Source organism: Tribolium castaneum, chromosome 4 (assembly GCF_031307605.1).
Source record: "Tribolium castaneum strain GA2 chromosome 4, icTriCast1.1, whole genome shotgun sequence".
Lineage (NCBI taxonomy): Eukaryota > Metazoa > Arthropoda > Insecta > Coleoptera > Tenebrionidae > Tribolium > Tribolium castaneum.
This window is the reverse complement of record NC_087397.1, coordinates 13,017,433-13,034,801: the sequence shown is the minus strand read 5'-3', so window position 1 is coordinate 13,034,801 and position 17,369 is coordinate 13,017,433. Positions and strand designations below refer to the sequence as shown.

General features: G+C 33.0%; 2 protein-coding genes across 8 annotated transcripts in view; one reads left to right on the top strand and one right to left on the bottom strand.

Moving 5' to 3' along the window:
* The window catches only part of Eip74EF (Ecdysone-induced protein 74EF), a 136,775-nt gene that overhangs the window by 83,553 nt on the left and 35,853 nt on the right, over positions 1-17,369 (top strand). The gene's annotated exons all lie outside the window — the stretch shown is intronic.
* Positions 14,449-15,927, bottom strand: LOC135266006 (uncharacterized). 4 transcript variants are annotated; one of them, XR_010333939.1, is made up of 3 exons: positions 15,219-15,927; positions 15,063-15,164; positions 14,449-15,010 (listed from the first exon to the last, which is right to left on the bottom strand). XR_010333939.1 is itself a non-coding variant. In XM_064356505.1 (3 exons), the coding sequence occupies exons 1-3, from the start codon at positions 15,618-15,620 to the stop codon at positions 14,508-14,510; spliced, it is 1,014 nt and encodes a 337-aa protein (XP_064212575.1). In that variant the 5' UTR covers positions 15,621-15,927; the 3' UTR covers positions 14,449-14,507. The 4 variants fall into 4 exon arrangements, 2 of the variants coding, with proteins under 2 accessions (XP_064212575.1, XP_064212574.1); XR_010333940.1 differs by having other exon boundaries at positions 14,449-15,164; positions 15,219-15,303; positions 15,356-15,927; XM_064356505.1 differs by having other exon boundaries at positions 14,449-15,164; positions 15,219-15,310; positions 15,356-15,927.

The window sequence follows — 17,369 nt, the reverse complement described above, 5'->3', positions numbered from 1 at the left end:
GTCTGTTCAGCAAGCAAGTCTCACACTCATTTTCACCCTTACTATGAAATTGACCCTCGGGGTAACACTTTTCAACTAAGTACAGCTCGTGTTACTTCATTAGTTAAAAGGGATGTAATTAATTACGTCAAGCACGAAGGAAGGCGTTATAATAGTTGTTTAACTCCAGCCATAAACCCTCCCGGCAAATCATAACTGGCGTTAACTCAAATATTCATTATTTTTATAATTACATCAGCACCGCTTTGCTTTTTTTTAATTAACGCGAACACCGTGGGTGAGCTAAAGGTATTTCCTTTTTTATTTTTGAAATCAGTTGTTTGATGTTAAACTTTGGCGGAAGTTTTCAAAAGGAGTGTTGCTGGGGCAACGAGACAGTGTGCCCCCCGGGATCAGTCATAAATAACAGAACTGATTTGTGATTGGCGGTTGGACATAAATAACAAGTGGGTAGGGATCGCCCGAAACGGAAAGTCTGGAGGATGAGAGTGAAAGCTCGCTGAAAATCGATGAAAGCGTCTGGCGCCCGGAAAGCTCCAAGCTGAAATTATCAACGAAGTTCAAGGAAACAATAATTTCACTTTTTAACTGATTTCAACACAATTGGATTAGCGTCCCTCCGAAAGCTTCCAGGAATCTTTATCAAGTTATTACGAGCTCGAAAGCTTTGATTAACTAAATACGAACATTGAACGCGTTACCTATTGGACATAACAAAGTGAATAATACAAACAAATTTGTTTTTCGGTAGATATTTATAAAGCTTTCAGGTATCAAAATTAACTTTTTAAAAATTCATGGACACAGTTTCCAAGACATCAATGTTGTATTAGGGGATTTTAATATACTGGCAACTTGAAATTTTGCCTTAAATCTATTTTAAGTTTATAACTTGATGTAATTAAGAGAGAGACCGAAAACACGGCCAAACCTGGATTGAATCATGAATAGAAAGGCTAACTGGAGCATCAAAGGATTTTATTGACCGAAATTATTGTCCTGGAGTAAGAAGAATGAGATTTTTAATGAACGTAATTTTCACACTTGGTATATTATTTTTATTTTTATACCACTTAAGATATGACAAAATTGGATTTTAGCGAGTTAGTATTGACCTCTGAATATTAAATTATTTTCTAAAAAAATATGTACCAAATTAATTGATACTAAGGGTTTCAAAACAGAGTTACAATACAATATTATGTTTTTTTTTACTAAAACACCATACAGAGTTGGGCAAAAGTATGGAACCAAACGTTTTTTGTCTAAATGATGTACCTTTCGGAAAAACTAAATAGTACATCATATACAAATTTAAAAATGTGATTGTTTTTCAAGATATTTTTTCGAAATTCATTTTAATTTTAGAATTATTCAAAAAAAATTTCAAAAGACTTCTAACACAATAATATTGTTTTTGAACCAGTACGTGTTTTTTTAATACATTATTAAAATTGAGGTACGAACTCATTATGAAACTCGTAATGCAACTTTAATAATTTATTTAAAAAACATTCATTCAAAAAAAATATTATTGAATAAGAAGGAATTTTTAGAGCATAATATTTTACCAAAAAAATCGCCGTACTAGGGTGACATTTGAAAAAAATTTTTTTTGAAAAACTCGTAAACTAAAAAGAATTTCGAAAAAAAATATTCCTAAAAAATTATCACATTTTTAAAGTAGTTGATAATGTACTAATTAATTTTTTCGAAAGGTACATAGTTTAGGCACAAAACGCTTGGTTCCATACTTTTGTCCAAAACTTTGTGTTTATATTTGTGGTAAAATATATTTAACAAAACAAAGAAGTCTTTTTCTGGGTCATTTCTTTTAACAGTTACAGTCCATTTGTAATATTTCCTGTCACAGTTCCAGAAGTTACAATCGCTATAATAAAATTTAAAAAAATCAGGTTACGATAACCTATCAAATAATTTCTACAAACAATGTCTTTTTTCATTGTATTTAAGACAATAAGTGGCCCTCCGTACTCATCATTTTCAAACAATCGATTGGTTTAATACCTGGTTTCTTAAAAAAATATTCTTCTTTTTGACTAACCACACCTCATATGTAAAACAAACGAAAAATCATCGCCTGAAGAAGATACAATGAAAGTATCGAAACGTCGCGAATTTTATTGTCACCTCTGTTATAGCACGTCCGCTTCAATGAATCAGAATATCAATCATTTCAAGAACGAAAAAATAAAATGTAAAATACAATAATTGTTTCTGTCACGAAGTAATATGAGAAGTATCACGAAGGAACCGAGTTGACATAAAAATTTGAGTATTATTACATATTAAATGTTTCAAAACATAAAATCGCCAACGTCGCTTTTTCTCTCAAAATTAGCTATTAGAAATTATTCATGAACTTCAAAAAATAATAGGTTAGATATTTTATAGTTTCAATGAGAGATCTAATTAAAAAAATAATCCAGTAAAATGCGACATTGGCGTTTACATAGTTTAGAAACAGCTAATACATTTGAAAAATCTGCGAAGATTTTAAATAAAAATGAAACGGTTTTTAGGAAGGAAAAAAACTAATAGAAATAGAATTATACCCATTACAAGAATCTTGAAAAAGTATACTTGTCTAAATTATCTTGTGGTATGATTATGTTTATACTGTTAATATGTTTGTATGTATTATGTTTTGAGTACTGACAGATATTATACAATTTTTTTATCACAGTTTATTTGAGTTTTCGAAAAGATTAGATACTAAATTATTTTTCTAAAAACATTGGCGTTTAGGTGTCTATTAAGAATTGCAATACTCTTAAAAAATACTAAAATTTACCTTCTAAGAGAGGTAGACGTGGTGCCTACCTTTGTTTTGCTTTGTGCTCTGAATTGAAAATGAAATGGTTTATTATTGGCAAAAGCTAAAATTTGGGCTCGCGCCGTGTGCGCCTGAAACCTGAAAGCTAAGAAAGTGGTGGGGGATGGCGAGCTTTCAGGGCGCGTCGAAGTGGTGGGGAACCGGAAAAGGAAAGCGACAGTGAGGCGTCCCGGCGACAAGCGTCTGAGGGTTGAGGTAGGACCGCGCAAGCGCCCTCTTCACAATGAAAATGAAAGCACAGACTGTGCTTCAGATGAAAGTGAAAACGGTTTTCAGCCGGATCTAGGACAGCAACAGCCGAGCTTTTTATTTTTGTTATTATTGATTTTTCAATTAATTAGTAATTTCGGTGAAGGTCAACGTGATCCCACTAATTATCCATGCTATTGAGTTTTACTCAAGACCTGAAATTTTTTAATTCTATAGCTGGATTTTTCGAGTGTTGAAATTCGCACTTAGTCTCGTTGTCGTCTGGTTTAATTAGTCATAATGTGAGAAGCTTGTAGCCCACCATAATAAAATAATTAAATTAATTTGTCAAACTGCCGACTTCAAGTGCGAAAGTGAATAAAGGAAAATCTGTCAGTTTTCAAATAAATTAATTTGCAGCAGAGGCGCTCTGCGCCAATTTCGCTTATTTTCAAGGACGTCTGAAAGCAGACAAATAACGAATTTCTTCGTAACATCTGAACTGTACATCAAACATCATTAATTCTCGATGATGTTTCAGATTACAAACATTTGCCTCGTTAAGTTGTGAAAGGGGGATAAATTTTTTGCACCCATATGTAGGAATATTCTGTGTGCAAAAACGAAATGATTTAATCTCTGTATTTTTCGAAGTTATCTCAGCGATTCAAATGTAAGTGTGTCAATTGTGTTATTATAATCCGGTGTTTGCAGTCTTTATTTGGTCTGTTCGTTATAAAATTAAACTAGAATCCACACTAAAGCTGTCAAATGAGGAAAGTAAGCATGTCAAGGCGCACCAGAATGACTACACATCTATACACATACCTACCCCACCTGTTTTAACAGTCATTCCTGTTTTGTTACGAATTTTTGCTTTTATTTGGGTCGATACAGTACTCACCTTGGCGTGATAGCACGTAAAATGAACACACTTTTAAATACTTGTCCTTGAATATTTTACTCCTAATTCCTGTAAATTTTTGTTACCGCAACATTCACATTTATTTCATATAATATCCCGACGCCCTTTATTGCCTTACTGATGGTTTTTCATCTCTGCTCTTCAAGGAATTTTAAATCAAATTTAGCTTTTGTAAACTTAAGTTTTCTTGTTTTTAGGTATATTAATATACATAAATTTGAAACAGGCAGTTACTTTCTTGAAAAAAACTCTTTGAACTTGGTAATATTTCTTGAGAACCCTCAGGAAATTTTTAGATAATTAAATTCTTGACAATAATTTTGTTACCCAACATTATTTAAATATGTCTTTTATACCTAACGCAGGATTTTGATTCTTGATTCCGCTTAACGCTGACTTTTGTTGTATGAACTGGCAGTTAAATCTATCTCCTCGCTAATCGTATAATATCAAAATTGTTTATTTTATTTATATCAATACTTTGTAATAATGGCAGCGATATTTTTGCTCAATCTGACGTACCTTTATTTTATTTCTTTTGCTTTAACCCTGAGAATAATTAGTTAATCACTTTCATCAAAAATATAAACATTAACGAGGACATAAAACAAATGCACCTAAGCTTGAAGGTGATTATGCTCAGGAAATACCTTACCATATTATACAGGGTGAGTCCGCTAAAAATATTTTTTGCTGTATTTTATAAACTATAATTACACAAAAATCAGCGTTTTCTGTCGAATACTTTTTTCAAATTTTTTTAATTTTTTACATTGTACCTTACCATACATATTATACAGAGTGAGTGTCTGTTTAAGATATATTTTTAATGTAACTCAAAAAAAAAAAAATGTCCCTTTAAACTGGAATAAGATTATCTTTGAGAGTTCTTGTTTCTAAGCAAAGAATCGTTTGTAAATTGATGTTTTTGACCAAAAAGCCAAAAAGTTGAAAAGGTTTTCAACCACTTAAAGTGATATTTGGTTTTTAAGCAAGAAATTGTCCAAGATTAACCATTTTTTCTAAAAAACTAAGAATTAGTTGTTACTAGTATTAGACTAATTTGAACTAAGTTGTAATTTACTTGGGGAAGGTTTTATTAATCGCAATTTGATTATAATTAATGTGAGCTGCAAAATGGATAAACTTTTTTGGGGGCTTTCTTGAGGCTAGGGTCATTTTTTTAATTAATATTCTTGTACAACACATTCAAGCATCTATTGTTTCGGAATGTTATTAGTAATTGAAAAGATATTTTTTCAGTAAATCTTTATAAATTAATTAATTTTGATTAGGTAGCTACAAGGCAGAAAAATTGTGAAAATTTTTAAAACTCAATTCAATATCATAATATTTTATTATTTTAATATTTATCACAAAAAAGAATGAAGATAATTTGTTTTCAAGTCCATGGTTTCAGTTGGCTAAAGCTGAAAACGGTGCAAAACTTGTGTGTCTTAAAAAATTGTCAATACTGTTGCGAATGAGTTAAAGAGAACTTAATTAAAAGAAAACTGTTGCACTTTGGTGTAAAAAGCAGAAAAAGTTCGTCAAGTCGATAAATTAGAGGTCTCTGATAGTGAAGACAACCACGCCATAGTCTTTATATGGCAATAAATTGAAAGAATAATGAAATAAACGGAGATTTTTTCTGAAAATGACATGAAAATTTGTTATAGTAGAAATTTGGATATTGAAGACCATTTTTTAATGTGATGTTAATGTTTCGTAGCCTGCTTTTTAATTTTTTAAAGTAACTTGAGTGTGACTGTATGACATATTACAGAGTTTGCGCAAAATGTTTTTTATGTTTATACCCTACGTTAGAATTTTTTTCTCTTGGCAACGTGTTAATCTAGCCAACACAAAATCGAGTCAGAAGCTTATAATGTAAAGAAGTTTATAACGTTTGCAATGCACAAACTCTACCGGGTGCTCAAAAACCGGCGCACCAACTCAATGGAGTATGGTAGAGAATTGCTTACATATAATGGTAAAAATAGTAAAAAAAACATTTCTCTTAAAGTTATTAATAAATAACGATTTTTACATAAATGATATGTGGCAACGGTGTCTAACAGTCGTGATCGCAAAAGAATTTAATCAACAATAAAAAGAAATTATTTTTGAAACAGTTTCCTGGGAAATAATTACCGGTGTTGGCAAACCTACAAATTGTGATTTTTTTTGATGAATTTTAATTTTTTTAATTCAAAAACTGCTAAAGTCTGATAATAAATTAAAAAATAATTATTCATTGTTTTGTTAGGGAACGATTACTTAGTTTAAAACATAAAAACATTAAAAAATAATGAAAATTGAAGAAGTTAACAAAATAAATTTGTAGCTCCAGATTTTTTAAAATGTAACTTAAGGAATTGTTTGAGATTTTTCTCGTAATCTACACATGCTTCTCAACAACGTACCACGAGTTGGTACGTCAGTTTTTGAGCAGCCTGTATATTGCCTTCTACATCAATGGATATAATTATAATTGTTTTTAATTAATTTTTTGTTTCAGGTGAGTTTCACACTTATTGCTATTTCCTGCGTCTGCACTCGTAAGTATTTTGCATGGTTCACTTTCAATGGGAAGGAAATAGAAAGCTGTTTAAGTAACCAAAAAATCTAATAACAGTACTTTGAATTTTCAAACCTAGATATTATTTCCGGGAAGTTTGATATTTGGGTCTATGTCGCTTGCTGAATACTGAATACTTTCTACCATCAATTTTCCAAATGATTAAATACGTCCTCGAACGGGTCCGAATTTTCCCCCCGGGTTTCCAGACTGTTAATCCCAACAAAAAGATTTTCCCGTCGAATTCGCTAATCCCATTAGCGTGAAGCGGCTTAAATTTTCAAACTTTTATTTTAAGCCAATTTCTCCTCATCAAACATCCATACATCACAATTTGTCCCGAATTTGCGTCCCTTGACGCTCTGCGCTCGCTCGAGCCAATAAAAATCATCCATTTGTCGAATTATGAATTAGTAAAAATGGTAAAATAAGACAAGCGATCGCAGACAACCCTGACCCAGGCTACTGAAGAACGCCTTGAGTGCGTCGGTGGCGTCACGACGCTGCTACGCACATTGGTACGTTCCCTGGGTAACCGACACGTCGCGTCCATCGAAAATGCCCTACCCACGCATAGATTTGACAGTCGCCGCCGCCGCCGCCGCCACCGACACAAAAACTCGATAATTGAAGCCCCCGTCGGGGGCGAAGCGTCTGGGAACACTCCCGTTCGCTTCGCTACCTACGCTCATTATGAAACTGCGTCGTTTCCAGCTCAAGTAAACAACCTTAAAGGACGAAAGGGAAAATATGAGACGGTGAAAGTTTGATGCGCAAATAGAAATTGCTGTCACTGCAGTTTCTTTCTGATTTATGGGTGTATTTACGAGGGCTTATGAAACGGTGAAAAACGGGCCTTTTTCATACTTTATGAGGAGATTTTTATGATATGTTGGGTAGTTTGAAGGAGATATTTCGGAAACTGAGGACTCAAAGATATTTTACGAATTGACAGCTTATCGAAATACGATAAATCAGTATAAAGCTGAACAAACTCACTCAAAATTTAAAAGAAGTGATTTACCTAATTATACGTTAGCAACAGTACTCTTTTTCCATTATTTATTCTGAATTCATCGATAGAAAACACTTTTTTCAGACTTGTCTTTGCTAGAGATGTTCTTTCAACATTTAAGGGAAATACATTTTTGTACTCATAGCTTTTAAATAGCTATTTCCCATACGCTCCAGCGTGTGGAAAAAGGACACCAAGGTGTATTTTACTTTGCAACAATGGCTAGGGACATTTAATAGGCTGGCATCGCTACCGATGAGATAGATACGATAATTTTTTTATGAGAAGTGACAGTTCAAGTCAATTTGATGATTGTTTGACTTGTTACCAATCGATCAGCAAAATGAACTAAATTATCAAAAAAGAGATATTCGTTACAAAAAATATTGTACCTAACTAAAGCAATTTTCCGCATTCGCACTTTATGCAGCACTCTAAATTCGTTTGGTAAATAATTAGGTATTACATATGAAAAAATATTGTTGACCGTATTCTACATTTAAACTATTTCAACAGGGCCAGCTTGGGTAATTTGATCCCAAAAGTTTCAGAAAAGTTGGTCCCATCTCTAATTTTGCTATACCTACCTATGTGGCGAAAGAGCAATAAATTAAAGTTTTTTTAAAACACAACTCATTTTAAGTTTTACGAAAGGTATTTTAATTTACACAAACTAGAATTAAATTGGACGATATATTTTTACAAGCTGATAAACAAAGCTTTGATCTTTCGTTTGATTTAAAAAAAAAATCGGAAAAATCGAAAACTTCAACAGAATTGGATTAATTAACGTTTTTTGCATTTCCAAAAGGTGTAGTGTTAGAAAAGTGCATAAAACGTCTTTGGGTGGACGTTGATAATTAAATATATTTGGCCGATAAATGCTTCGGGTACCGATAATTGACCAAAATCCCTCATAAATAAAAAAAACAAACATTTTAAAATCGAAACCATTGTAGTTTTCCTCTAGTTTTAAGGACAACTTACACATTTGAAAAATCCAAAACAACGCGATTTTTACCTTAATTTGGCGTTTTTTGACAAAATTTGGTGAAAAATTAGAGTACCATATTAAAAGAAGTGTTAAAACCTTAGAAGAAAAATTTTGTTTCGACTTAATTTGCTGTTCTGTGTTTTATTTTTTTCAAACTTAATTTAGCGACTCTTGAACTGATTTGTACGAAATATTTGCGTTTTGAGCTAACTCAAACAGGTAGTATAGTTTGCAATATTGATTTAATTCAAAAATTTGTGTAAAAATATGTGCAGGAGACGGAAGTTCGAGTCCTAATCCGGATTAGGATTGACAATTTTTCTGTGAAAAGAAGGAAAAATAAATAAAATATGATGGAAATATAAAAAAGTTATTATAAGACATAAACCCGAATAAAATTGAAGAACGTAAGAGCGTAGAGAAAAGTAAAGAACTGGCGGAAATAAGAAAATAATGCAACACTTACACATAAAGTTGCTAAATTTTCAACGTAATTCCAACTTAACAGTGGAAGTATTAATACCGTTTAATCAACTTGGAAATATAAAAAGAAAAACCGGATACACTAAAGGACGTAAATGTAAGGGCGTAACATAACTTGTTTATTGAATTAAAAAATATTTGGAGCCCAATATCTATTTCATTCCAAACATGAATTGAAGAAGTAAAACTTGTATTTTTTAAAGAGTAGCAATACAATTTCTGTTTTTTTTGCAATACTGTTTTACAAAATTTTTACGAAAAAATACTAACTTAAGCTAAACATGTAATACCATTCAGTTTATTATTACCCTAATAATACCTTTAACAAATGTATGTTTATTTCTGTATTTTGTGACTTCAATCTTTGCTTTAATCGCTTTTGATGATTTGTTAATTTTACCATTGTCAAATAAAACATTATAAAAAAGCAATATTCTATATCTAGACATCTCGGTATCTCAAATTTTTTTGTCGCAACAGGTACTTCGACTTCTACTGTACCATAAAGTAGTAGTTTTAGTGTTCGAAGTTTGAATTTTTTATGCTTCTATGTTTTTTTTAATTTTTGTCCTTAGCTTTGTAGTTTCATTGAATAATGAAAAAAAATGCAATTCCCAATATTTCTAAGTTAGTGAAGTCCAACTTCATTTTGCGTCATTTTATCGACAAAGGTATTTGTCCAAATACAGATTTTTTTAACTATCGAGTCACTAATCTGGTTATTTGATAATTGTCGAAATTAAGCAAACAGGAAGTCGAGTTGATAAGAGATATGTTTGATTTATAAATTTCCGGCAGTTATCAAGATGAGTCAAGTTAATTAGATGACCTAGGGGCTTTTGATAGGAATGTTTTATGTTCTTTAAAAGTTTTGTTATTTTTGTACTGTTTTATTAAAAGATTCTCCAATTGTAATTTTAGATTCTTTATAAATAATAAGAGCGAAAATTACGTAGGTTAAACATTGCTATTTGAATTTTGCACTTTATGTGGTGGTACTATGCCAAATGTGCAGAGCTGAGCTGAGATTGTTGTAACCTTTGCGAATAAGGTTTGTACATGGTTTGAAGCTTTTTATAATTATTATTGCGATAAAACATTTCATGTGGGTAATTATCGGGTGCTGCTTTATGCTTAAATATCTTATCGCTTTCCATCGAAAAACATTCAACAGTTTAAACATGACATTAACATTTCTAGAATTGTGTTACAAGTATTAAAAAGGAAAACAGACGACGCCAGATACCATCTCATTTCCTTTAATGTTGAGTTAATTTAATGCAATTTTTCCTTTCAAACTACCGACTTCCAATAATTACTGAATGCATTAACTTTATGCAAATTTACATCTAACTTGTATATCCTCCTCCCATGACAATTAATCGACGTCTTGTAATACTAAAACGGTAGTCAGATGATTAATTATCTCAAATTAAAATCATTTTCACGCACTGAGCAAATAGACTGAACCGTGCAGAAAGTCGAACAAGAACGAAAGTGTTTTCGTAATTTTTTCCTGAAACCGGTTTCAGTGATTTGCAAAATTAAAATTCCCGTCTGTTATCATCTTCACTGACGCAGGCTTCTTGAGTGTTTATTACTTTATTTAGTATAATTAATCGTTTCTTGTCTTTATAATTACATTAAACTTTCACTACACGCCCTCCAATTAAACATGATTGACGCCAAACTGAAAAAACTCCACCTATAGGCAACCCGTAAAACATCCCGGAAACGCAGACAATCGGGAGATTCCTCCTGACCCATTTCATGAGTTTTGCACAAAGAAATAGCGCTAGACAAGTTAATTAATTGCATAGACACGAAGGTCATCCAACTTGACCTGCATGGCATTTTTTCGTCCGGACCTGGACAGATGATAAACACGACAAGATGCAACGGACCATGAAAACCGCATTCAACTGAAAAATAGATCAAGTACATGGCTACAATTAATGGCGTACTTGCACACTTTAATTAAGCGAATTCGTGCGGTTTGCAAGAAGTGTGCGGTTTTGCTTTGGGCCGGCATTGTACCATTGCGAATCTGTTTATCTAGCCGTAGACCCATTTTTTCGATTTTAAAGAACATCAGAGAAAAATAGTTCAGGCCAGCGGTTCAATCATATAAAATATGCTCTTAATTTGTCTGTATTTTTCGAATTTATTAAAGTTATAAGTCGCTAAGTTGACTTTTTTTTAATGAAAACCTACTAATTTTAAGAGATTTCGTCAATTCGATGCGAAATATCACAGAAGTAGGCTTTACATTTTTTCAGTGTATTTATTTCGTTCAGTTTAACATCCGTTAATTTATTTATTTTAGTACTATCTACGAGTAACTACAAACTCAAAAGTTTTTAGGCACTTTTAAACATCGCCCTTTTTGTGTTTTATTATGAGGAACAAATATTTATGAAAAGCAGACATAAAAAAACTTTTAAGAAGTGATATATTGTATCCAGGAGCTACTTTGTTGCTTCAGCAATAATAAAAACAAACAAGCGTTTGTTTATGGTAAAAACCAATTTATTTACAAGTCCTTTACCTTGTTAACATTATTGAAAACACAATGCTAGTTGTTAAAACGTCTAGTCAAAATATTTTGTGGTGGTCATGGTCCCCGATAATGCATACGTTAACGAATAAATGAATAGAAAGTAATACAAACACTCCTCATTTGCCGAAATTTGAATAAATTGAAGCCATCAAACCCAATTTCTTTGGCTGGTTTTTCGAATTAAAACAAAATTTACTTCCCCTTTTGTCGTGAGATCCTTTCTTTCCTTTGTTATGGGAAATGGTCTCGAAGAATATTAATATTAAAGCAAGGAAGGTTCGTCTGTCATTGTCTCTTCCATGGTTGTAAAACGACGGTTTAAGCAGAAGAAATCACATACCGGAAAATAATTCTCTTGGTGTAATTATTCACTTCCGTCAGTCTGTCTCAGCGGTTTATATCGGACGCACCGAAACCAATGACGATTTTACGCCAATAACAACTACTACAAAAATTACAGACGCTAATTTCACTGATGGTAATTTTATTCATTAATTCACTTTCTTTCGTAATATTCTTGTTCGACCATCTCCGGAAGTTTTAATTAAACCCGTTCAAAGTTTACGTGGTGATTTAGGACTTTGTCCATTTATTAGATTAATCAACCCATGAATAATAAAGCCGTTTTAATAACTACCTTCTGTACGTAATCGTCCCCATATCATTACCGCACGGCCATAAATTATAAATTAATGAGCTGGCTTGGACGCTCAGCGCGAATTAATCAAAATCCAACAAGTGGCAGCAAAATCAACAACGACTAGAACAAGATTCTACCGTAGAAAAGCTGGTTGCGATATTAACTTTTCGAATCGATGCGTCAGCTTATAAAATGTAAACGAGACATGAGTCTAGCGGAAGTTCCGCAGCGAGCATTATCAAAGACGGAAGTCTGAATCGAGCGATGTTTATCGTTCATGCTTTTGTAGTCGGACTAGTCCCAGTGTTCCACAAATAAATACTCTAGGCCTCCCGCAACGCAAGCACATTGATGGAGAAAACAACAGGCGATAAAAATACGATTCTGCAAGTAAATGTCACGTCAAATACGTACATTTAGTAGCAGTCACACGTCGAGAAAGGCAACAACATCATAACTTGAAATAAGTCCCAAAAGTCACGTTTAAAAGTTGCTTGCTGCCACTGTTTCGATTTGAAATTTAAATGGCACGAGGGGAAGTGAGGCTGCAATGCTTGCAAACGGTAAACTTTTGCCCCTCACTATGCAGTTTATTATTATTATCGATTGTAGGAATTACAAAAAGGTTTTTTAGTTTCACGTATCAAACGTAAAAGTTAGTTACCTTTATATTAATAAACGAAACGCGAAAATTTATCGAGAAAAGTCGCGAAAAAGACTTTTTTCGTTGGCTTTTCCAGTCGAAAAGCTCTTTTGATAAGCTTTGGTTTCTGCAAATAATTTAAAATTTAACGGATGATTGGCCAAAAAATAATTCGGCTAAAACGAGTCAATGATAAAACATGTTAATAAAACCAAAAAAATTAAAAGCCCTAAGTGATTATCTGTTCACTGTCTCTTGGAATTGAATTGAAATTCGTAAGAAACGATTGCCGGTTGTTGATTTATTTTAATCAAAGGCCCTTTTGATAAGCTTTCTGCAAAAATTTGGGAAATTTGACGAATGATTCACCAAAAAATATGGCTAAAAACAATCCCTAATAAAATATTTTGAAAAGTCAAAAAAATTGTTAAAACCCTAAGTTTTTTTTACAATCAAAGGCTCTTTTAATTAGCTTTGTTTTGTGCAAAAATTGTTCGGATGATTCGTCAAACAATAATTCGACTAAAACGAGCCAATGAAAAAAATGTTGAGAAAAGCAAAAAATTTATTGCAGTCCTAGGAACTCAGGAAAAGTGTTTGAATGATTTGTCAAAAATAATTTGGCTAAAAACCGGTCATTGACAAAATATTTAGAGAAAACTAAAGAATTCAATAAATCCATAAGAAATAATTACGGATTTATGATTAATTTTAATCGAAAGCCCTTTTCATAAGCTTTCTGCTTTCTACAAATATCTGAAAAATTTGACGCATGATTCATTAAAAAGTATTGTCTAAAAACGAATGAAATATTTTGAGAAGCCAAAAAAATTTGTTAAAGTTGTAAGAAATTTTTTTACAGTCAAAGGCCTTTTTATTTAGCCTTGTTTTCTGAAAAACTCAGGAAAGTTGTTCGCATGATTTACCATCAAATAATTCGGCTAAAATCGAGCCAAGGCCAAAATATTTATAACCCTAAAAAGATCAGTATTTTTAAAATAAAGTGCGCTTTGTTTTCTGCAAACATTAGGAAAAAATTAAAAAAAGCGAGCCAATGACAAAATGAAACATTAATTATGAAAAAAAATTATACCTATACATCATCTTGAGGCACAGTCTTTTATCTTCTTATGTATAAGCAAAATTTCAGTTGATGTGGAGATTTTTCCAATACCTATCATTATCAGATATTTTGCACTTTCAACGTCATCTTCAAATTTATCGGTATTTTCTTCTTCATTTGTTATCAATCGACCAAATCTGTTTAAGAACATTTTTTCTGCTTATCAACATGTAACCAATACAAAATGTTATTTTTTCTACAGCCGTCAAAAAATCGTGACATTTATGCATGGTTACCTATGCGCGAAGTTTGACGTTTTTTCACTGTGAAAAAATATTATTTTTTCACGGTTTCACAGTGAAAAAATAATATTTTTTAACTGTGCAGGCAACTCGATTTTTCAGATCATTTTGTTCCAACTTATTTCTGTTACAATTTTAGTAACACGAAAAGACATCAACAGCAACCGAAATGAAGAGACGGATCGATAATGAGAGGTAGTTTTAAAGGTTTTATAATTATACAGAACAATATTACAAAACAATAATAATAGATATTTACTTTGACATATGAAAATTAAATGTGCATGACGAAAACGTGCCCCCGTTTATCCCCAGAGGCCTGAGTGAAGACGCTTGTAAATGAAAGTTATTTTCGCCATTAAAAGAAGCCGATGTAGAAGGTTGAGTGATTTTGTTTTCTTCTGTGGAGGAAGAAGGTTGAATTTTATTGGCAATTTCAATTTTATTATTCAAAGAGTCCTCGATGTAACTTTCTGCCACTGTGCTGCTTCTCCAGCCCCCATGACGTTTAATTGAAATTAGATCACCTCCAGCATTCGCCAAAAGAGTGGCAGAGCTTCTTCTGAAGCAGTGACCAGTATATTTTTTAGGTTCGTCTTTGTTAAGCCACTTTGCAATCAAACTTGGTATCTCTCCGATTTTGTTAATTCCAACATTTTGATTCACACATTTTCCGTTGGTATACTTTAAAAATAAACGGTCACTAGTCGCCCGTGGAGGCCGCAAAGCTCTATATTTTCTGACAATTTCTATATTTTCTAAATTTGAAACAGTAAATATTCGTTCGCAGTGGGTTTTTGTATCAGGCACCTTCACAATTAAGACAGACTGTTTATCTTCTATGTCAGTTAGCTTCATTTTAACTAATTCTTCACGTCGAAGGGCTCCCGATATACCCAAAATTAGCACAGTCTATAAATAAAACGAGTTGTTTTGATTTGTATTACACTAATATGATAAGTTTACCTTCATCAGTAAATATATCTTGTCATCTGCTTCATTAATAAACTTGCTAATGTCTTCTTTGTCTAAAATTTGCGACTTCTTGCTTCTGTAACCTACGCTTTTGCTTTTCAGGTAGGGCACTAACTTCGGAAACTTACGTGTATCGATATTCTCTTTAACGTTTAAGGTGGCTTTCAACATCGCATAAAGGGCCCAGAGTGTTGGTGGCTTTAAGGTGGTAGACTTTTCTTCCAAATACGCCAACAAAACATTTTCCGTTACTTGATCAATCTTTTTCATAGAACACCACTGCCGAAACTGAAGATACGTTTTTTCGTACTGCGGTCTTGATTTAGCAGGCAAAAGATTCGACACTGCCGCGCTTGCAATTGCATCTATTTCGTTTTCGCTGCTAAAATCCATCACACTTCTTCAACAAAAATACCTATTGTGACAAATTTTTCGCAACTATCACTTTTATTTATCATCGTAACCATGCAAGCAACTCGATTTATCAGACCATTTTGTTCCAACTAATTTCTGTTACTTTTTTCTTCATCTGGAGGCTGTAGAAAAAACGTTGTTTGTATTTCGTGGCGAAATTCATGTTTTAATGGCGCCTTCGAATGTCTTTTAGGTCTCGACCTGGCGGTCTCGACTAAAATAACATTCTCAGGCGCCATTAAAAAAACACTCATTTCGCGCACTTAATACAAAAATTACTATTTATCCACATTTTTATATCCTTCTATGTTTCTTACGAGATCATAAAGACCTTCTTTAATTATGAAGTTCTATTATCTTCTGAATTAATGGTTTTTCTCAACTTTTTAATTTTATTCCAAAAATCAGATGTTCTGTAAATTACGTCTTCAGAAGTAATTTTCTTGGGAAAATCAGTCAAATTCAACTACGGAGATTAAATTAATCTTTCGTCATGATTGAAGAAAATGAGTACGTATTTCTCTCTTCTGCAATATAGTAGGTACCTACTACAAAATTAGTTTCTTCGTTTCAGAACGTTCTACTTTGTTTTTCTCTGTTTTTAAAACAAAAACTGATAAACATTTCAGTTACAAAATTTGATTTAAAGTTTTAACTTTTTTTAATTAGGTTTTTGTCATTTTTGAGTTTGAGTAATTTGAAACTCTTTTACAAAAAAAAAAGATTAGGAATTCTTAATACACCACTGAGGCAATCAATTTTCACTTTGCTAAATAGATAAAATTTGCAAAGGAGACACAGCTCCACTTTTTTGGCTATAACGTCCGTTATTATGATCTGTTTCCGGCGGCTCCAAATCCGCCTGAGTTATCGATTATTGCAAAAATCGTGCTCCCTCCCTAGCCGGACAAAAATAAAAACGAGTTACTGCAACGGTTAGACATCAATCGCGTCCATCGACTGAGCAAACGATGTAAAATTCATGATAATACCGAACTGTCAATCAGAAATTCATGAGACCCTCTGAAAAACCGGCGTAGACGTCCCAGTCATAGAATCGAGCTTTTACGTGCTGGGACAGCCTAATCACCTGTCGAAGAAGTCGAGCGGGCTCAAAGCAACGGTAAATTGCGGTCCATGAGTTGGACTAACGATGACAATTCATCTATTCAACGATGCTAAACACGTCGCTGTGTTGCAGACGCGACTTCGTCTTCCGTTACTCAAATCTCCCCGCAGATCGCAGGACGGACGGCTGGGGTCAACATTAGCAGGACCTCTGGCCTTGAAGCAACGCTTTTCTGCAGAGAACGAGCTGGAAGCGTGGGCAATTGTTAAGTTCTTGTGTGGCGGATATGGCCGTAGATGGAGAGGTTTTGCTGTAGTAGCAGTACAGCCTTTTCAGGAACCGCACTAAGCCTAAAATAGACGACAACATTTCCCAGCATCTGCTCAATTACTGTGGAAGTTAATCTTTGCGAGTTTGGTTTATTATTTCATTGGTAGCGAAAACCCAGCCTCACACGAAAAATCATCTATCTTATTGGATGCACATAATAAAGTGTTGGAATCCTGTTTTTTCACCAACCCCAACCACGCACATTATTCGGAATGTTGTTAATCGGCTGGCACTTTGTGTCCAGACCATTGAAAAATGAATAAAATTTCCTACAAAAATACACGCAGGAACTCCAGAAATATCTCAGTGACATCATCGGAATGTAGTAA

Bases quoted from the DNA above. Each gene is read 5' to 3' on its own strand.
- LOC135266006 (XM_064356504.1), bottom strand. From the start codon at position 15,620: ATGGATTTTAGCAGCGAAAACGAAATAGATGCAATTGCAAGCGCGGCA. The intron at 15,165-15,218 runs GTAAACTTATCA...TTTTATTTATAG, and splicing joins AGATATATTTACTGATGAAG to ACTGTGCTAATTTTGGGTAT.